At 40.3% G+C, this 20,044-nt stretch overlaps 1 protein-coding gene across 5 annotated transcripts in view; it reads left to right on the forward strand.

Annotated features, from left to right (window-relative positions):
- The window catches only part of MRE11 (MRE11 homolog, double strand break repair nuclease), an 81,664-nt gene extending 69,091 nt beyond the window's left edge, over positions 1-12,573 (forward strand). For all 5 annotated transcript variants that reach the window (XM_082684110.1, XM_082684111.1, XM_082684114.1 and 2 more), the window contains 2 exons: positions 5,999-6,077; positions 9,436-12,573. In XM_082684110.1, coding sequence (XP_082540236.1) covers positions 5,999-6,077; positions 9,436-9,492 — 136 coding nt within the window. In that variant the 3' untranslated portion in view covers positions 9,493-12,573. The remainder of the gene's footprint in view (positions 1-5,998; positions 6,078-9,435) is intronic.
- The last annotated feature ends 7,471 nt before the right edge of the window (positions 12,574-20,044 follow it).

Consider the following 20,044-nt stretch of genomic DNA (forward strand, 5'->3'; position numbering starts at 1 on the left):
TTTGGCTATTGTGGACATTGCTGCTGTAAACATTGGGGTGCAGGTGCCCCTTCAGTCACTACATGTATACACTATATACATGTATACAAATATATTTCTTCCCCACAGAGAGACAAATCGTGTGTGTGTATATGCGTGTATATGTAAATACCTAGTAGTGCAACTGCTGGGTCATAGTGTAGTTCTTTTTTTAACCTCTTGAGGAACCTCCATACTGTTTTCCAGAGTGTCTGCACCAGCCTGCATTCCCACCAACAGTATAAGAGGGTCAACATCTGTCATTTCCTCATCTGTTAATTTTAGAATTCTAGCCATTCTGATTGGTGTGAGGTGGTATCTCATTGTTGTTTTGTATTTTCCTGATGCTGAGTGATGTTGAGCATTTTTTTCATTGGTCTGTTGGCCATTCTTATATCTTCTTTGGAGAAATGTCTGTTCACATCTTCTGCCCATTTCTTGACTAGATTTTTTGGGTTTTTTTGGGATGAGTGATAAGTTCTTTATAGATTTTGGATACTAGCCCTTTATCTGATAGGTCATTTACAAATATCTTCTCCCATTCTGTAGGTTACCTTTTAGTTTTGTTGACTGGTTCCTTTGCTGTGCAAAAGCTTTTTATCCTGAGGGACACCTGGGTGGCTCAGTTGGTTAAGCGGCTGCCTTCAGCTCAGGTCATGATCCCGGGATCCTGGGATCGAGTCCCACATCGGGCTCCTTGCTCGGCGGGGAGCCTGCTTCTCCCTCTGCCTCTGCCTGCCTCTCTGTCTGCCTGTGCTCGCTCGCTCTCTCTCTCTCCCTCTGTCTCTGGCAAATAAATAAATAAAATCTTTAAAAAAAAAAAAGCTTTTTATCCTGATGGAAGTCCCAATAGTTCATTTTTGCCTTTGTTTCCTTTGCCTCTGGAGACGTGTCTAGCAAGAATTTGCTAGATGTCACAGAGGTTGCTGCCTGTGTTCTTCTCTAGGATTTTGATGGATTCCTGTCTCACATTGAGGTCTTTCATTCATTTCGAGTCAATTTTTGTGTGTGGTGTAAGTAAGTGGTCCAATTTCATTCTTCTGCATGTGGCTGTCCCATTTTCCCAACACCATTTGTTGAAGAGACAGTCTTTTTTCCATTGGATATTCTTTCCTGCTTTGTTGAAGATTCGTTGACCATAGCATTGAGGGTTCATTTCTGGAGTCTCTACTCTGTTCCATTTATCTAATGTGTCTGTTTTTGTGCCAGTACCATACTCTCTTGATGATTACAGATTTGTAATAGAGCTTGAAGTCTGGAATTGTGATGCCACCAGTTTGGGTTTTCTTTTTCAACATTCCTTTGACTATTCGGGGTCCTTTCGGTTTCCATACAAATTTTAGGATTAATTTTTCCAACTCTGTGAAAAAAGTTGATGGTATTTGATAGGGATTATATTAAATGTATAGATTGCTCTGGGTAGCATTGACATTTTAACAATATTTGTTCTTCCAATCCATGAGCATGGAACATTTTTCCATTTTTTTGTGTCTTCCTCAGTTTTTCTCATGAGTGTTCTCCCCCCCGCCAAGATATTATTTATTTATCTGACAGAGAGAGAGAGAGAGAGAGAGATCACAAGTAGGCAGAGAGGCAGGTGGAGACAGAGAGGGAAGCAGACTCCCTGCTGAGCGCAGAGCCTGCTGTGGGGCTTGATCCCAGGACCCTAAGATCATGACCTGAACCGAAGGCAGAGGCTTTAACCCACTGAGCCACCCAGGTGCCCCTCATGAGTGTCCTATAGTTTTCTGAGCACAGATCCTTAGCCTCTTGAAAAAGAAAGAAGCTTGACTGTAGGTTAGGAGCCAGTGACCAATCCATGGAAAAGAAGGGGTTTGAGATAAGAATAAGAAAAGCAGGAATACATCATGAAGCAGTAACAGTTGAGCAGGGTAAGGTATTTGGACTTTATTATAAATGCAGGGAAATCCATGGAAGGATTTTGAGAGAGTAGTGGCACCATCTGATTTACATTTATGAAGGATCCGTGTGGTATAGGAGGCAAAGTACAAGCAGGCTGACCTGAAAGGAGTGTGTATAGTCCCCAGAAGAGAGATGACAGAGGCTGGTCTGAGAGCGGTAGCAAGGGAAAGGGAAGGAATAGATAGTTTCAGGGCATATTGGGAGGTAGATGTGACAGAAGTCGGGGATGTATTGACTATCTGGAGTGAGGGAGAATGAGGTGTCATGGTTGGTTTCCAGGTTTTCTACTTGAAATCTTAATGCCATACACTGAGAGTCATCAAAGAAGAGAAATAGATTTTGGTAAGGGATGATGGGCAGAAAATCAAATAATTCTGCTTTAGATGTAGAAAGTTTGAGATGCCTGTGGAATTTATATGAAGGGGGTGGTGGTAGGCAATTGGATATATGAGTCCATAGCTCAGATACAAGGTTTGAATGATACCTAAATGTCCTTCTCAACAGCATATAACAGATACACAGATACTGAACTTGAAGCTGTTAGAATGGATTGATCACCTTACAAGAGAAGGTAGAGAGGAGAGGGCTTTGTGTTCTAGTACCTGGGTTTTAACCTTTAGAATTTAGGAAACGTAGGAGCAATGAGAAAGACCCAGAAGAGTATGGCGTTGCCAAAGCCAGTGCCGGCCTTGGTAGAACGAGTGCAAAATACCAAGACAGGCTGAGGTGCAAATCAGGTTGTGTATTTGTGATCTATAGTTGAGGATAATTGGGGTAGCATTTCTTAGTCTTGAGTTACTGTCTTAAACTTGAGTCTTATGTTAGTCAGGACACCTTAGGTTCTTTGGTCCAGTAAAAATCTAACTCAAATTTGCTTAGGGAAGAGGAGATTTATTGAAAGAATATCTGAATAAGTCAGTCCATCAAAGGAAGAGTCCCTTTCAATACTTGCTTGATCATTCTTATCTTTGTGAATTAAAACACACACAAACAAAAACAAGTGTAGCTTTCTGAGGTGTTTGTTTTTTTTTTTACCCTAGTACTGCATCAGTAGTCAAGAGGAAATAAGAAGTTTAGGTTGCATGAGGTCCTTATTTTTCATTATTAGAACCAACGGAAATACTATTGTAGTATGTTTGACATAGATTTTAAGGGTATTAAAGAAAAATACCTTGATTTTTGTTACCATTTTGTGTTGTCTACTTTTCAGTAGAATAAATGTCTGTCACTTTCTTATTTACTCATGTGGTAATAAGAATAACTGAATTGTTTATTCTTCTGAGCCTTTACATGTGAATTAGCTTGTGTGGTGCTCACATGCACCCCAGGAGGCAGATGAAGCTGAACTATCCCATCGTCTCTTGGAAGAAAGGGAGGCACAGTAGGTTACTGGCTTACTTACTTACAGTGGCCCAGCTAGTCACAACAGCCAGGGGTTCTGCTGCAGACCTGTTTCTGCTGCCGCTTCACTTCACTTGAGATTCATCTCTCAAACCACTGTGCAGGCAGTAGGAATCATTTAAGTGATGAGAGGCAACTTAGAAATTAATGTTTTTGGCAGCAGATCAGAAATCAGCCATGGCAAATTTGTGTTTCTGATGAAGCAACGACTGACAAAATTTTGGTGGGTTTTGAAGACTTATTTACTAATGGCAAGGTTTGTATGGTTATTTTGATTATTTAGAGTATTTAAGCTCTAAAACTTAACAAGGTATGGGCCTTGTACAAGTTGTTTTACTTCTCTGTGCCTCAGTATCCTCATTTATAAAATGAATTTAATAGTATTTACCCCATATCATTATGAGATTTAAGTGGGTTAATACTTATAAAGTGCTAAGTACAATGCCTGATACATAGTAACACAGTGACAGCTCTATAAGTGTTCATTAAATAAATTAAATAACAGGCTAGGGAAAATAGAACAAGAGTAACAGGAGGAAAGGTAAGCAATAAAAGCTCCATAATGCCCAGCAGTTAATTTGGAAAAGGAAATAACTTAAGGGCTGTAAAACTGCCTCCTGCCAGATGGGTAACAGAGAGCCTACTTTTCTTTGGGGGATTGTTCCAAACTTTGTCCTTGTGCTGGCAATAAGAGGGCCATTCAAGTTTGGTAGAGGTACCAGATAAACTGAAGACCCTCCCTCAAAACATGAATAAGAGGGGTAGAGTGAGGGGTAGTGGGGAGGGGCAGACAGTGAGTGGTGGGAAGCTTGCATTTTTGTGGCACCTGTGATGTGCCAGGCACAGTATTAGGCCAGTTTTAACATGTCACCTTGTGCTTACAGCTGACTTCTTGGCTGAATATCTCTAGGCTGAACGCTCTGATTTATGGCCCTAGATGGTATTTGAACAAATAGGGGAAACAAGCTTACAGCTCCTCGTGCTCAATTTGATACACCCTCTCTTTTTATTGAAGATAAATTTTTATTGATTTGAAGCAAATCAAATTAAACCTTTTCTCATATCCAGGATAAGGCCCATTTATTCGACCCAGCAATCAAAAGAGTATAACCATTTCTTTCCCTCCCTACTGTTGATTTCTAGGGCTGGGGGTCCTTCACAAATGAGATCTGTAAGTCTCTGGAGCCCCCTGATGCAGAACTTAGGACTCTTGCTGTGATCAGATGAGCCACTGTCCGTCATAGATGACTGGCTCGTTTCTGGGTTCCATTGGTTATTTGGGGAGACATCAGAAGCCAAGTCAGGTGTCAGTGGGTTTTTTTTCCATAAACCATCCCCCTTTCCCCAGCCCCCAGGAAGAATGGGTTCACCTAACTTCCGCCTCCTTGGCACTGTGGCTGTATGCTTCCTGTCACAGATAGAAACAAGTCAGCAAATGATCAGTTCCTGCTTAGGCCAAGTATAGAGAGATGGGTATGTCCCAGATGGATCGCTTGATAAATTTCCTTGGTCTCTACTTCTAAAGCTGTGTTGTGCTTCAGGTTTGCTTCATAGATCCTCCTGTCCTTTACTTTTATGTAGAAGAACCTGTGGGTTTTTTCTTTCCTTCTGACACATGCCCTCTTGATTCTCAACCCACTTGTCCAGACAAGATCTTCAGATATACTTCAGACGTACTTTTGCTGTAACATCCCAATGCATGGTAATAAATTAGTAGCTAAAAGTTTACAAATGCTGCTTTCATTTAAGTCTGGAGTTGGCAAACTTTCTTAAAAGGCCAGATAGTAAATATTTTAGGCTTTGTAGTCCAAGAGGCAAAGCTGAGGCGATTATGTAGATATTTGTAAAACCATTTAAATGTACCCCATTTCAAAACGGGAAAACCATTCTTAGTTCATAGGCAGTTAAAAAACAGGCTGGATAGACTGCAGTGACCTGATCTAAGAGGATTTAGAATTCCTACTGGTAAAAAGACATACAAATTTGAGTTCCTTTACCACAAGTTAAGCTTCATAAGGAGGGGAATCATGATCTTGTTTGCTGATATTTCCCAGGGCCTATCAGAGTACCTGGAAAAGAAAAAGCTCTCAGTGTATATTTGCTGTTTGATTTGGATCGAACATGAATAAGACGAGCAGTGAGCAGTGAGCCCTAGAAAATCGTGAGCCTCCCCTGAAATCCCTTTATCTTATGACAGAAACATAGCTGGTATTTGAATACAAATATTTCCACATTCAATTTTCAGGAGTGGGGGATGATAGTAGATGCATGTTAATACATGCTAAGCATTATAATAAGCAAGGATCGGTGTAGTGTTTAATAGATGTCAGGCAACTGATCTAAGTTTTTTAGCATATTAACACAGTAATTCTCTAAAAACTGATTACTATCCTCGTTTTATGGATGAGAAAATTGAGGCAGAGAGGCTAAGTAACTTGCCTGAAGCCACATAGCTAGTAAATGACAAAATTGGAATTCAGACCCTAGCTCCTGAGTCCTTTTCCTCACCATTACAGTTTTACTGTCTCTAATGCAGATTGAGGGAAGGGATTAGCTATTTCTACTCATGGCTGCTACTAGAATGAAAAATTGCACTTAAAAGGGCTCATGAATTCTCTCGTTCATTTTCTATGTTTTTCCCATGTTTCTGCCTCAGGTGGTCGAGCGCATCATCATCAAGCAAGTGCATGTCTCAGAACCAAATAGCTAAAGGAGTTGATTTTGAATCAGATGAGGTAATAAAGTAATATTGTTAAATCTTCATCAGTTTTCAGCTGTTTATAAAATTTAAGTAAGGACTGCTAAGCTAGTTGATGGAAATGATTTTTTAAAATACGTGCATTGATAACCTTCCTTTGAACTGTACTTAATGTTAAGAATCAACAAGTAGGGGCACCTGGGTGGCTCAATGGGTTGCCTCTGCCTTCAACTCAGGTCATGATCCTGGGGTCCTGGGATTGAGCCCTGCATCGGGCTCTCTGCTCAGCAGGGAGACTGCTTTCCCCTTTCTCTCTCTCTGCCTGCCTTTCTGCCTACTTGTGTCCTCTGTCTGTCAAATAAAGAAATAAAATCTTTAAAAAAAAAAAAGAATCAACAAGTAATGTTTGTTGGATACCTGTAAATCTAAATACTCAGCTATAAAAGACCCGCCAATTTTAAAAATATGATATCCTGAATTCTTAATTAATTTGCCCTGTTAATCATGGATCAGAATAGTTTTCCTCCGTTTCTGACATTTATATTTGGAGAAGTGATGATGATATTCTAGAAGTTTTTAATGTTACCTTAATAAAATATTTATTAAGTACTTGCTACATACTTTACACATTTCATATATAAAAGGGTACAAGGTGGTGATTTTCATTTACGGAGGGGTTCAGATATTGACTAAAGTGCCACATGGCAGCACGTGTGAAAGAAACTCCAATTTATGTCCGGGCCATAAAACTACCAAGTCTCTTCTAAGCTGCGGGAGAAGGAATAGAGAGGCAGACTCAAGACTAGCCTCTCAGCTTCACTCATCCGTTCATTCAGCTGTGTTAAAGCCTGGCGTTTCCTGTTCCTCCACAGCAGCCCGTTGACGGGCCTTTGCTAGTTTTTGTTGAATTGCTTTAATGTGTTTTTCTTAGCTCTGTAACCCTTTTCATTTCTTGACTTTTTTTTTTTTAATTTTTGAAAGATTTTATTTATTTGAGAGAGAGTGTGCAGGCACAGGGGAGGGGCACGGGAAGAGGGAGAAGCAGACTCCTGGCTGAGCAGGGAGCCACACCTAGGACCCTGAGATCATGACCTAGGCAGAAGCCAGACACCGAACTGACTTGAGCCACCAAGGCACCCCATTTCTTTATTTTTATTTAAAAAGTTTTTTTAATTGTGGTACGAACATACAGGGTAAAACTTGGCATCTTGGGGTGCCTGGGTTGCTCAGTCAGTTAAGCATCTGCCTTTGGTTCAGGTCATGATCCCAGGGTCTTGGGATTGAGCCCCATATTGGACTCTTTGCTCCACGGGGAGGCTGCTTCTCCCTTCTTCCTCTCCCTCTGCTCCTGCTCCTGCATGTTCTTTCTCTCGTACTCTCACACTGTCTCAAATAAATAAAAACTTTTTTAAAAAAGATTTCTTTCTTTCTTTCTTTGACAGAGATCACAAGTAGGCAGAGAGGCAGGTGGGGAGGGGGGTGGTGAGGGAGGGGGAGCAGGCTCCCTGCTGAGCAGAGAGCCCGAGGTGGTGCTCAAACCCAGGACCCTAAGACAATGACCTGAGCTGAAGGCAGAGGCTTATTAACCCACTGAGTCACCCAGGCACCCCAAAATAAAGTCTTTAAAAAAAAAATTTAAAAAACTTGCCATCTTAAACATTTTTCAGTGTGCAGTGCACTAGTGTGAAGTATATTCATTTTGTAGTGCAGTAGATCTCCAGAATTTTTTCATCTGGAATTAAAAATCACCCACCGAGCAACTCCTCATTTCCCTTTCCTCACAGCCTCAGTAATCACCATTCTACTTTTCGTTTCTATGAATTGGACTGCTTTAGATACATGCTGTAAGTGGAGTCACAGTGTTTATCTTTTGGTGACTGACTTATGTCACTTGGCGTGCCCTGCAGGTTCATCCCTGCTGTAGCCCTTGACTCACACCTTTCGTTTTGAGCTTCCGCTCTTGCTGTCATGTTCCTGTATCCCAGCTGGGGTTTTGAACCAGCTTGAGGAGAGGACTCACCAGCAGTTCAGGCTGCAGAGAACAATGGCAGCATGAGCTCAAGCTCCTTGTGAAATAGTACCATGTTGCCTCCAGGAGGGAAGCAAGCAGTTGTGGTCATTTGTTCATTCCAATCATGTAGTTAGACATGTTAAATGTTAGAGATTTGGATGTAGTTCATGTTAACTGCAAAGAAAAGCAATTAGCAGGTTATTATGCCTCAAGTTGGATTTATCTCTGATTTTTAATAAGTTCTGCCTTTGTTAATAGCAGAAAATGAATCAGTTATGTGAGTCAATTTGTATTTTTCAAGGCATTCATTTCTCACTAGAGATAGGTAATGTAGGTAACAAAGGGTAGCTAACTTAGCCTAACACCAAATAATTATCCCTTTTTATTAATGTCTTAAAAGAAACAAATCAGGGGCACCTGGGTTGCTCAGTCAGTTAAACATCAGCCTTTGGCGATCCCAGGGTTCTGAATTGGGTTCTATACTGGGCTCCCTGCTCAGCCAGGAGTCTGCTTCTCCCTCTCCCTCTGCCACTTCCACCTGCTCGTGCTCTCTTGCTCTCTCTCCCTCTCTTAATTAATTTAAAAAGAAAGAAAATTTACAGGCAAATTTGCTTTCTCCTGGATATTTAGCTAGAGAAGACATCAGAATCAATTTTAAATTATCCTCATCAAATTTTATAATTTGGACTTATCTGAGGTTTGTTAGTTTTCCTGCTCTTACCGTGCATATAGTCTTTGGTCTCATTCCAGCATGAGAACTCTTCCATACTGCTGTTTTTTCCAGAAAGATACTTTAAAGATTGATTTGCTGGGTGTCTTTTTGAAGCAGTCTAAGAGTAGCTGTCTACTGCTGGCATGAAATGGGTAACAGGAAATAAAAATTATAGCTATTTCTGAGTTAGGTCCTGTGCCTTTGTATTTGGCCAGGGGGGTGAGTTTCCAGAATATTAGGTAACATCAGTAATAAAATGTAATTGGGAAAAAACTTCCAAAAAGCAAACAGAAATGACTTGAAGAGTATTAACTTTGCTGGCTTACCCATACTTTATTTGCCTTTTTTAAGGTTAATAATTGAGAGAAATGTATATGGTATATATTGTAGGGATACATACACACACACCCACCTATATCAGGATCAGTTATTTTCAGTGCTTGCTAAGAATTTAACTGACTTACTTCCACGGTGAAAGAGCTACCAGGGAAGGGAGGAAAAGATAAATGAACAGACGGTTCATATCCATAAATCAAAGAGAACAATGAAAGGCACCTCACGTGAAAGGACGAAATGGCTTTTATTGGTATTGTTGTTTACCTGTGAGCATGTCTGTCCTGTCTGGGTGAAGCATGGAACAGTCACTCATGTAACATTTGTGTGTCATTTCAGGATGACGATGATGATCCTTTTATGAACATGAGTTCTTTAAGAAGAAACAGAAGATAATGTATTTAATATAACTTTGAAGTTTTCAAGGTTCAGGAAAAATCAAAATGTTGCAAGCTGAGAGTTTACGGTTGAAGATTTTTAAAGTACTGCTGTTAACTAAAGAATTTGAAAAAGATGTACTTAACAGGGAAATTTCATGTATAACAATTTATGTTTTGGGGTATCATTTCCTGAACATGACTCCTTTAATTGAGATGCTTCCCAGCTCAAGAACGTACAGAATAAGATTGGTTCTCCTTATTTTTTAAATCTAGTTGTTAACATTACCTGGGGCTGCTCTATAAAATCAGAATGTTATTTTCCTCACATGTGTTAGTGTACGTCTTACTGAATGGGGGTTTTGCTTAAATACCATTCTTGAGAGTAAGGATTAAAAGAAATCTATCACTATATGTTTCTGCTTCATGATCAAAGACTATTAGTATTTTAATGTAGTTACATTTAGCCAAAGTTGAGGAAAAGAGCTTATAAAATTTGACCCCTTTATAATTTTAATAAATTCTAGAGATTCTGGATTTCCTCAAGGTCAAGCAATCTTTTTGAAACTGTGCCTGAGCTCACTGTTCATTACTATATATTCTTCTTTTTCTAAAGCTTGTGATAGTGTCAGACACTGAGACTTTGAATGTTAGAGGTACCTTATGTTTTGAAAAATTAGATATATTTGTATTTAAAAAATAGAAAAATCTCAAAATTAAGTTTTTGATTTTAGTTGTAGCAAATATTTTTAAAAGATTGGGTTCCATTAGTCCTTTTCTTCATTCTTCATGGTTCTCTCTTCCCTTATTCTGGAGCTCTCATCTATTTCTACAAGGAAAAGTGTTAAAAAAAAAAAAAACTTATTCTAACTGTATTATTTCAAAAATATTGAAGAACTTTTTTAGATAGAGTGGTCAATTGAGCATTATATTAGATGGAAGTACTGAACTATAACTTCTGTGGACTATCGATGCCAAAATTTTATATTAATAATATTTTATCTTAGCATCAGACATGGCCAGTTCCAGACATTTTAGTGAAGCAGCCTTGTTAAGGCCACATTTTCTCCCATCCAAATACTGGCCAACCCCAACTCTGCTTAGCTTCCATGATCAGGCACATTCAGGGGGTATGGCCGTGGGCAGCTTGTATTTCTTTACTTGTGTTGCAGGGGGTGGGGGAGGCAATAACGATTTGACCTTTTCAGATTTAAGCTCAATAATTCCATCTCCATCTTAAAACTGTGAAAACACCCCCTGGAGTATTTCTTGTTTTGCATCTCTGATGTAGCTGTATTTAAAGACTTCTAGGGAAGTCACAGATCTCGGTGGTACAACAGCCTGACATTTCTTCACTTATATATAGAATTAAACACTTGACTGAGCAGTATTCATGATTACTGGCATGGTCACACCTGAACTATGTCAAATTATAAAAGAAAATTTGCAAAGTGGCTTTCTCCATATTATAGCCCTTTGACATGGCTTCGGTCAGAACTGGGATATAACATTCTGTGGGATGAACTGGGATAAAAAATATGTTTTAAATATTTTTGAAAAATATATTCTGTATCAACTTGAGCATAAAGATTAGGTGAGCCGACAGCATTAACCCAGCGAAAAGCATTATCCTGTGAAATATTGTCAGGGCCATGTCACGACATCTTGACTATTCCCAGCATCAGTGAAGCCGGGAATGAGAGTTGCTTCCTGTGTAGAATGGAAGCTGGTTTGGATGGTGACGTCCAGGCAATGTAGGCCCCATGTGGGGCAGGGTCAACTGATGACTCTTCTCTCCTGCCACCAAGACGTGCCCATGTGGGGATCATCGCGAAGGACACAGTCACAAAAGCATGCTGACAGCTTATGAAAAAAGAAGACTTTTTCTCCAAAAATTGCTCCATGGTATGACAAAGGTACTTAATGTCATGCCGATAGCTCCCAGGAAAGGTGATTCCATGGCAGTTAGAGAAGTGAAAATCTCAGTGACTCCAAGTCACTTTAACAGCTTGTATAGCGTATGGTAAAACGTGAGAGAAAATCCTTTCTGATTGAATATTGTTAACATAGTTAAATATGCCATATAGCCTTGCTATTCTCTATCAAGGCCATAAAATCTAAGGTCTTTTGGTTTTCAGAGATGTTAGTACAGGTGTGTAGAGGTGATTCCAACCTGCAGTTGCTTTCTGGAGGCCGAGAGAGCAGTGCTAAAAACGTTCTGAGGGGAAAGATCTTCCATCATTTACCAAAGAATAGACCTCTTTCTGGTGTTTTGTTCCTGTTGTAAAAATAGAGCAGCACGTTTACAAGGTTAAGAATGCACTGTAGTTCTAGGAAATTCTAGGAAGTATGACTGGTGCTTAGAAAGTTCAAGCATGTAGGCATGGGACTTAATTCGGGTACATAGAAACCATTTCTTCCCTGTAAGCCTTTAAAATTACAGAGTACAAAAACAGAAAAGTCATGTGGCTTAATAAGGAATTATAAAGTGAGTACTCATAACATTTCTATGCCGGTCAAGAAATAGACCATCACTTGTGCCCCAGGAGCCCACTGAGTGTTCTGACGTCTCCTCCCGCTAACCAGTCCTGACTTCTGTCATTGAGAAGCTCTTCTTTTTGCCACAAGGTGGTGCTTCCGCCATTGGATGGCAGATAGGATGATGCAACAGCAAATCTGAAAGGAAGTATAGTTTTGCAGTAAATTTGGAACCTATGCAATAATACTAAGCCTATGCAGTAATACCAAATTAGCCTTCTAATCTTAGATGTAAATTGCTTTACATATTTCACCTGGCTCTGCCTGTGACTGAGGAAGTTGCCAGTTCGATAAATTTTACAAATACCGGTTCAAGAAGAAACTGTTTTATGTTTTAATAAACAAAGAGAAAAACCCTTTATTAGAAAAAATAAAGACTTGCATTGTAAAATTTGTCTTTTGAAACGTACTATATTTAAAAATAACTTTCCCCCAATGTAATCTGACTTTTTAAATCTATCATGCATTTAATTCATGGTGTTCTGTAGCTTTTTTAAGGCTTATTTCCATTAAAATTATTGTAAAAGTTTTGTAGAATAAAGGTTTGTGTTTTAAGTCCGAAGAACTTCCATATTCTTGAATGAAAAATGTCTGCATTTTGTTACTTGCTTATCCCTTTTAATACTTTTTTTAAACTCATTGTTTATTAGCTAGGTCTGAAGACACTAGAATGTTAGTTTGAGCTCTGTAAAGCCAGTTAACATAGCTTGCTATTGCCGGCACATTTGTGTATCTTGACTGTGACTATTCACTAGAGCTGGTTTTAGCTGTTTTTAAATTATAAAGGCAGTGAATATTCTTTAAAATTCAAACAGAGCATATATTAAAAATATGTATATTTCCCTGTGATCCTCTCCAAACTTAACTCCCAACAATTGGGTACACATTTTTCCGATTACTTTAGCATGATCACTGACCAAAATTGAATTAGAACCCCCAGTTAACGTAGTCACATTTTGAGTCCCTACATCGAGGTGTATTTTCAGTTTGGTACTTGACGTCCTAATGTTTCCATAGTCGCTTTATCAGAACATTGTCTGTTCTGAGGGATAACTACTGCTTTTCAGTTCATCATTGAAAGGTTACCACTCCCTTTGAGTCAGATGCAGGAATGTTTCATCTGTGTGCCTCGCCATCAAAAGCAGTAAAGTGATTTTCAAAGGCCTCTTCGCCAGTGATGTCACATGATAGTGGGTTAATTTAAGAAACAGGTGCAGCAGGTGTCAGGCTGGTTGAGCTAGGCCACGTTCTGCTGGTTCGTGCCCCTCTGCGTCCAGTGATTCACGTAGAGCTACCAGAGCTACAGCAGTAAGTACCCTTGATCACGTCTCCTGTTTGGTTCCAGAGGTTCCATGTTTATTGTATTTAAAAGTCAGTATTTGCTCAACTGCAAGTTACAAATTTAACTCCAGTCTACCTATTCGTGCATTCAAATCGGTTACATTGATGTATCTGGACTTGGAGCAAATTGCCAAAGGCAAAAGGCAAAAAGCTGTTGCTTAATAGGGTGGGAGGCACAAATGCATTTCTTTTGGTCCTTTGACAGACTGTAAATAGAATGCACTAAATGAAGTTATCCATTTTACATTATTAAAATGTCTTTCTATAAATACTGAACTCAGTCAATGCATCTATCCATCCATTGTAGACAGAAGCCCTGGGGGTTTATCACCCCAATTTCAATACAGAGGTTTTTTAGTAGTGGTTTAAAGCTAGACCATGTTTTGTTTTGTTTTTTAATTTTTTAAAACTTTTTTTTGTATTAGAGCACAAGCAGGGTGGAGAAGCAGAGGGAGAGGGAGAAGCAGACTCCCTGCTGAGCAGGACCCTGAGATCATGACCTGAACTGAAGGCAGACACAACTACATAAGCCACCCACGGACCCCTAGATCATTTTTTAAAAAATTTTTATTTTGAAATAATACTGAATTTTGTGGAAGATCTGCTAGAATAATGGAGGTTATTTTTATCTTTTACTCATATATACTAACTTTTAAGCTTTTGTCATTTAAAAAATCATGTATATGTATATTACATATTCATACACACTTGTGAGTGTGTACCCACATATAAAAATTTTTTTTCAGTCTTTTGAGAGGTTTCAAGGAGTAATGCTCCTTTACCCTTAATACTTACTGTATATACCCTAGGAACAAGGGTATTGTCTTTAATGACATCAGTAGTTAGTTAGGCTTTTATAAAATTTAAAATTTATTCAATTTTTAAAATTCTTATTTTTTAATACTTTATAGTCCATATTTCAATGTTGTCAGTCCCAATAATTTTCCTTACATAGCATGTTTTTCCCTCTAGTCCAGGATTTAATTTTTTTTTAAAGATTTTATTTACTTATTTGACAGACAGAGATTACAAGTAGGCAGAGAGGCAGAGAGAGGAGGAAGCAGGCTCCCTGCTGAGCAGGGAGGCCAATGCGGGGCTCGATCCCAGGACCCTGGGATCACGACCTGAGCTGAAAGCAGAGGCTTTAACCCACTGAGCCACCCAGGCGCCCCTAATTTTTTTTTTTAATATATAAAACATGTACATGCTTCCAGAAGTCTAACCATTTGAAATGTGTACTCAAATCTTTCTCCCTTCCCTATCCCTTTCACTCCTTTCTGCTCTACCAACTGTAGGTAAACAATTCCATTCTTGTTTAACCTTTCTGCATTTCTTTTTTTCTAAAAAAGCAGTTTTGTGTATTTTTTTCATTTTCCCTTATTTCTTACACAAAAAGTGTGTGTGTACGTGTGTGTGCATTACCCCCCCCAACCCCCAAATAATCTGTGCTGGAAATCACACCATATCATTTTACAAAGATCCTCTTTTTCATAGCTACATAGTATTCCATTGAGTTTAAATACCATAGGTTACACTATCATTCTCTCATATTTGGCTATTTAAGTAGCTACAATGTTTACAATTACACGAATAATGTAGTAATGCTCATCTTGCATGTTAGTGTTTGGACATTTTTAGACATATATCTTCAAGAGTAAATTCCTAGATGTTGGAGTTAATGGGAGTAAGTGTATATGTAGTTCTACTAAACATGGCCAAATTCTCTACCATAGAGGTTGTACCATCTTGCATTTCTGCCAGCCATGTGTACGGTCATCTTCCTCACACAATTTAAATCAGATTTTATTACTGGTAAGCCATTAATTTCTGGTTGGCTGAGATCTGACTTTTACATTTAGATCCAAATTGTTTACTTGACCGTATATAATTCTTCCCCAGAGAAATAATGATCATCATACCTCAAACACCAAAGACCTCCTTGATTCCACCACCTGCAAGTAATTGCTAGAATTTGTCTTTATTGTTGTGCTAACTTTGTAAAATAGAAATGAGCACAAAATTAATATAAGAAAAGAACTTTTTTTCTGGTGCTCAAAACTAATGACCTCAAGTGACAAAAAAAAAAAAAAAAAAGTATTAAAGCACTTTCAGGAGTGTAAGACCAACGACAGGTGTTGCTTACATCCTCTGAAAGTGAGTTGCAGATCCAGTGATGACTTCTAGAAATACAATTTCTACTTGGTATTATTAAAAACACACACACACACACACACAAACAGGAAACATCCTTCTTTCCTCTATAAGATGCAGTATTAATCAAATGGTTTAGATGCTTAATTTTCTTTCACTCTCTAAGGATCCAACTGAAACAAAGCACACAACAGAAATAAAAGAGAAGTAGAAAAAATAGCTCAATAGCAATTAAGAGCACAGAATTAGAGCTTGTGCTAGGAAATATGACTCAACCTGTAGGGTAACAGAAAACCTTGAAATATGAACTCCACGGCTCCACCTGTTAGAAGAATCCTATCTTCTCTTTGCCTTCTCAGAGATCTAATGAAGATTCCTCATTTTAAGTCGTTAACTAGCAATAGAATCAGGAGATATTTCCACAGAAGGATGGTTTTACATTGAGTTTAGAAGATGAAGGTTTATATAATTTTCTGTAATGAGAACTTAGATATGCCCCCAGAATCCTACTAGATAGCAAAAGGAGTACCAAGAAAAGTTTAAGACTTGCTTCCTCGGTCATCTGACTCCAACTCCAGTGTCTACCACAATAGACACTACTATTTCTCCTGTCTGGGCACTGTGCAAGGCTCTACGACATGACGTGCGGAATAACACCATCCTGGCCTGCAAGAGTGGACAGGTAAGTCACAAACAGTACCACAAGGGAACTGCACATCCGAGAATGGATCTCATGTTACAGGAGCACTTTTAACTGAATAGATAAGGCAACACAGCTTGTTCTTGGGTTGTGGAAATCAAGGAAGTCAGTGAGTCTTCACAGGAGAGAGAAGACTTCGGCTAAGTCTTCCAAGAGGAGGAGTTTTTCTGGCCCTGGGATCAGAGGGAGGATAATTCGAGACAGAAACAGCATCTTCGAATGCAATAGCATCATGAAGTGGGGGTGGGCTGTGAGGCGACTGCAAGACTCTAACCATGGTGAACAAACGAACAAGAAAAGGAGCAAGTGTAAGAAAGTAAGGGAAGGAGGGGATACAATGAGTTTAGTTTGGAGGATGTTGAATTGTAAGTGTGTGTGTGGGTGGGTGGGGGGTGTTCCAAGTGGGAATGTCCAGGCAACAGCCAAATGTGTCATAACAACTGGGAACTTTCAAGAGGATTGATAAGTAGAGATACAGATCTCAGAGTCACTTGTGATTGATGGTTCAACCGATGGGGATGGTTGAGATCACCCTGGGGGACATTTAGTTTAAGAGGACCAGATGCTGGAGGATGGCACTCTGAATCGCCAAGAGTAGCTAGGAGTTCTATGGTAGCACCACTAAGGCTACCAGTAGTCTACTGGAGGGATTAAATGGGCTGCTATGAGTTGGCCCAATACCCGCTCTGTCATTTATAAAACTTCCTATTTAAAGGTGTGGAGTAAGTTCAAACAACTTACAGAAGTATTTGGACCACAAACTGTATGTTGGAATTTGGGTGTACTTCTTTTATTTATCCTAAATATATTATTTTTTGGAAGACTTTATTTACTTGTCAGAGAGAGAGCACAAGCATGGGGAGCAGCAGGCAGAGGGGGAGGGAGAAGAAGCAGACTCCCCGATGAGCAAGGATCCTGATGCAGGGCTGAAACTCAGGACCCTGGGATCATGACCCCAGCCGAAGGCAGACGCTTAACCCATGGAGCCGCCCAGGTGCCCCTAAATATATCATTTTAGTCTACAGCTCCAGGGTACTGGAATATTTCCAGAATACTTGGAAACTGATTCCGGGGTTAACATGCCCACATACGGTGTTTTTATTGCGTTGGGATTATCGTAAGCCATACTTTCTATTTCAGGTCTACCTGATTCACTTAGTAACTAAGGTATGATGCCATCCCACCTCTGCCATTAAAACAGATCAACTTTGAGTGACAGTCATGCGCCTGACATGATGCTGATCTTTCTTCCCCTCAGCCGATGATTGGCACGAGAGAAGAATTGTGGGTTGGTGCATTTTTAACTCAAATAGGACCTTTTCAGGAAATAATCCTGGCATTAGAGGAGCAACCACTCACAGTGCTGGGAATGTTGATGAAGTGGGGCTCTCAAACACTTCTTTCTGGGGCCTCTGTGTGATATTACCATTCTGTGATTCTTGGTCTTGTGAATGCTAGTGAGGTGATTTACTATTTTTCTTGTTCCAAGTCCATTTGAAAGAGTTAAATTCTCTACTCTTTGGTATGTTTAATACATGTGACTATTATTAGAGACAGAAATATAATTACTATCTGCACAGCCTGACTCTACACAGCGTCCTCAGTTTTATTCAGAACGCACAAAGGAAGGAGCTGTCTCATTCTGTAAGAGTGGCTCTGTGTCTTCCCAAATCATCTTCATAATAGCAAATGATAATGTTACAGAACCATTAAGGTCTATGAGGAAGGGACTTCTTTTTAAAAACTTAGCCTTGACGTGGGATGGGTGGGGGGATGTTCTTCTTCCATCAAGCGCTAGGCTGTTGCTACAGTTGAGAGTAAATTCAGGCCAGGAGAGTTGGGTGCTGGGAACTTGGGAGACTGATTGGAGAGCCATGCTCACGGAAGAGCACATCCATCCAAATTCCAACCAGAACCAATATTTACTTGTTTCTTTGACAGCTGGAAGTGCAAGAGAATTATCACACCCCTGGGAGCAGCCTTCGACCAGTGATTGACAGGAGTTGGGTGGGTAGATATCCAGCTCTTGTCTACTGGTTTGGATAGCTGATGTGTCTGCTTTGCAATGGCTTTCCCAAAAGGAAGGGGCTCCAGTCACTCACAGTGGTAGCTGGCCTACCAATAGACTATTGGCCCCTTCCCAACCTTGTCTCGCTTTTCCATTCCCCTACTGGTGTTTGCCTTCATTTCTCAAATAAACCCTTCCTCTAGAATCTTTGTCTCAGGATTTTCTTCTGTGGAAAGCTAAGAGCTAAAATATGTCATCTTGTCTTCTGATGGAGGGGAGGTTTCAGGCATCTGGCATAAATGCCCTCAAATCGCCAAGGGGGATGTGGGGAGAAATGTTATCAAAGTGAAGGCATTAATTAGGAGCAGATGAGTGCACCTGTCACAGAGCACCAAGCAGGGTACATGGGGGACAGTGCTTGGAAGGACACTGCCTACCTTTGATTCCTTTCTGTGCACTCCAGGCTGACTAACCTTAGTCTGCCCATTCATTCTTTCTCAACAATTTGATTAAGTAGGATTTTGTTCTCTAAATTACCAGCACATTGGGTGCCTGGGTGGCTCAGTGGGTTAAGCCGCTGCTTTCGGCTTGGGTCGTGATCTCAGGGTCCTGGGATCGAGTCCCGCATCGGGCTCTCTGTTCAGCAGGGAGCCCGCTTCCTTCTCTCTCTGCCTGCCTCTCTGCCTTCTTGTGATCTCTCTCTCTCTCTCTCTCTCTCTGTCAAATAAATAAATAAATAAAATCTTAAAAAAAAAAAATTACCAGCACATTCCAGCCTTGCCTCCCTGAGATGGTACCAAGTCACCTTAGTAGACCATTAAGTCAACCCAGGCTCTTGAATTACATGCTTACAGGCAGTCCTTGGTTTCTTTTATAGAACTAAATACCTATTACTTGATCTGCCTGGCACTCCTGTCCCTTCTCCTAGGACCAGTCACATAATCCCCTGTTCTGACCACCTAATCCTCTGGGACCCACCAGGTCCATCAGCGGAATTGAAGGACATTTGCTCACCATCCTCTCCCCTACATGGAGTTGCCTGAAGAGTAAATGTGAAGGAAAAACTGGAAACAAGAATGGACCCCTTTGAATTTGCAGATAAAATAATGGAGAGAGGTAAGTGAGGTCAGAGGAGGATCCTTTTTGTGGTTTTTTATTGTGGGTGTTTGACTTCAAACTGAAAACGAGGCAATCCACGTGTCCTCCTTCCCATCTCTGTCACCCTTGCTCTTCCCCTTGCCAGCACCTTGATTCAGGTCCCACCTCTGATCCTGGATCACTTGACCAGCCGTCAAACCTCCTGCCTCCCGCTGCAGCCCTTTTCCCAGGAAGTCACTAGAGGGTTCTTTCTAAAACGCAGACCTGATCTTGTCAGTTTTGTACTTACCGCCCTTTGGTGAATGCCAAGGGCCTTCGGGAATGCGTTCATATCACTCTTACAGCCGCTGAATGTGCCGCAAGCGTACTCACCTCTATGTCTTTGCATGTACCATGGTTCCTTCCTTCTGGAATACTCCATCTTCTTCCCTCTGCCTCCTCTGTGACCTGTTTCTTCCTGGTCCCTTAGGACTGAACCAAAGTACTACCTTTATAGGAAAACTTCCCAGCCTCCCGCCCACCTGGGGAAGTGCACCTGTATTTTATTGTGATGACGCTTAAACCATTTCCTAGCCGCTTATCAGTAGGTGAGCTTGAACTGTATCCCTGAAGTTGGAAGAGCATACAGAAGCTGACATCTAACTTCCCCTGGAAAAGTTCCAAAGTGAGAGGTGCCTGGGGCCTCTCCTCCTGACCTCCTGAAAAAAGGAGGACTTCGGTGGGTGGGGCCCATTC

This window comes from Mustela nivalis (genome assembly GCF_964662115.1).
Source record: "Mustela nivalis genome assembly, chromosome: 9".
NCBI lineage: Eukaryota > Metazoa > Chordata > Mammalia > Carnivora > Mustelidae > Mustela > Mustela nivalis.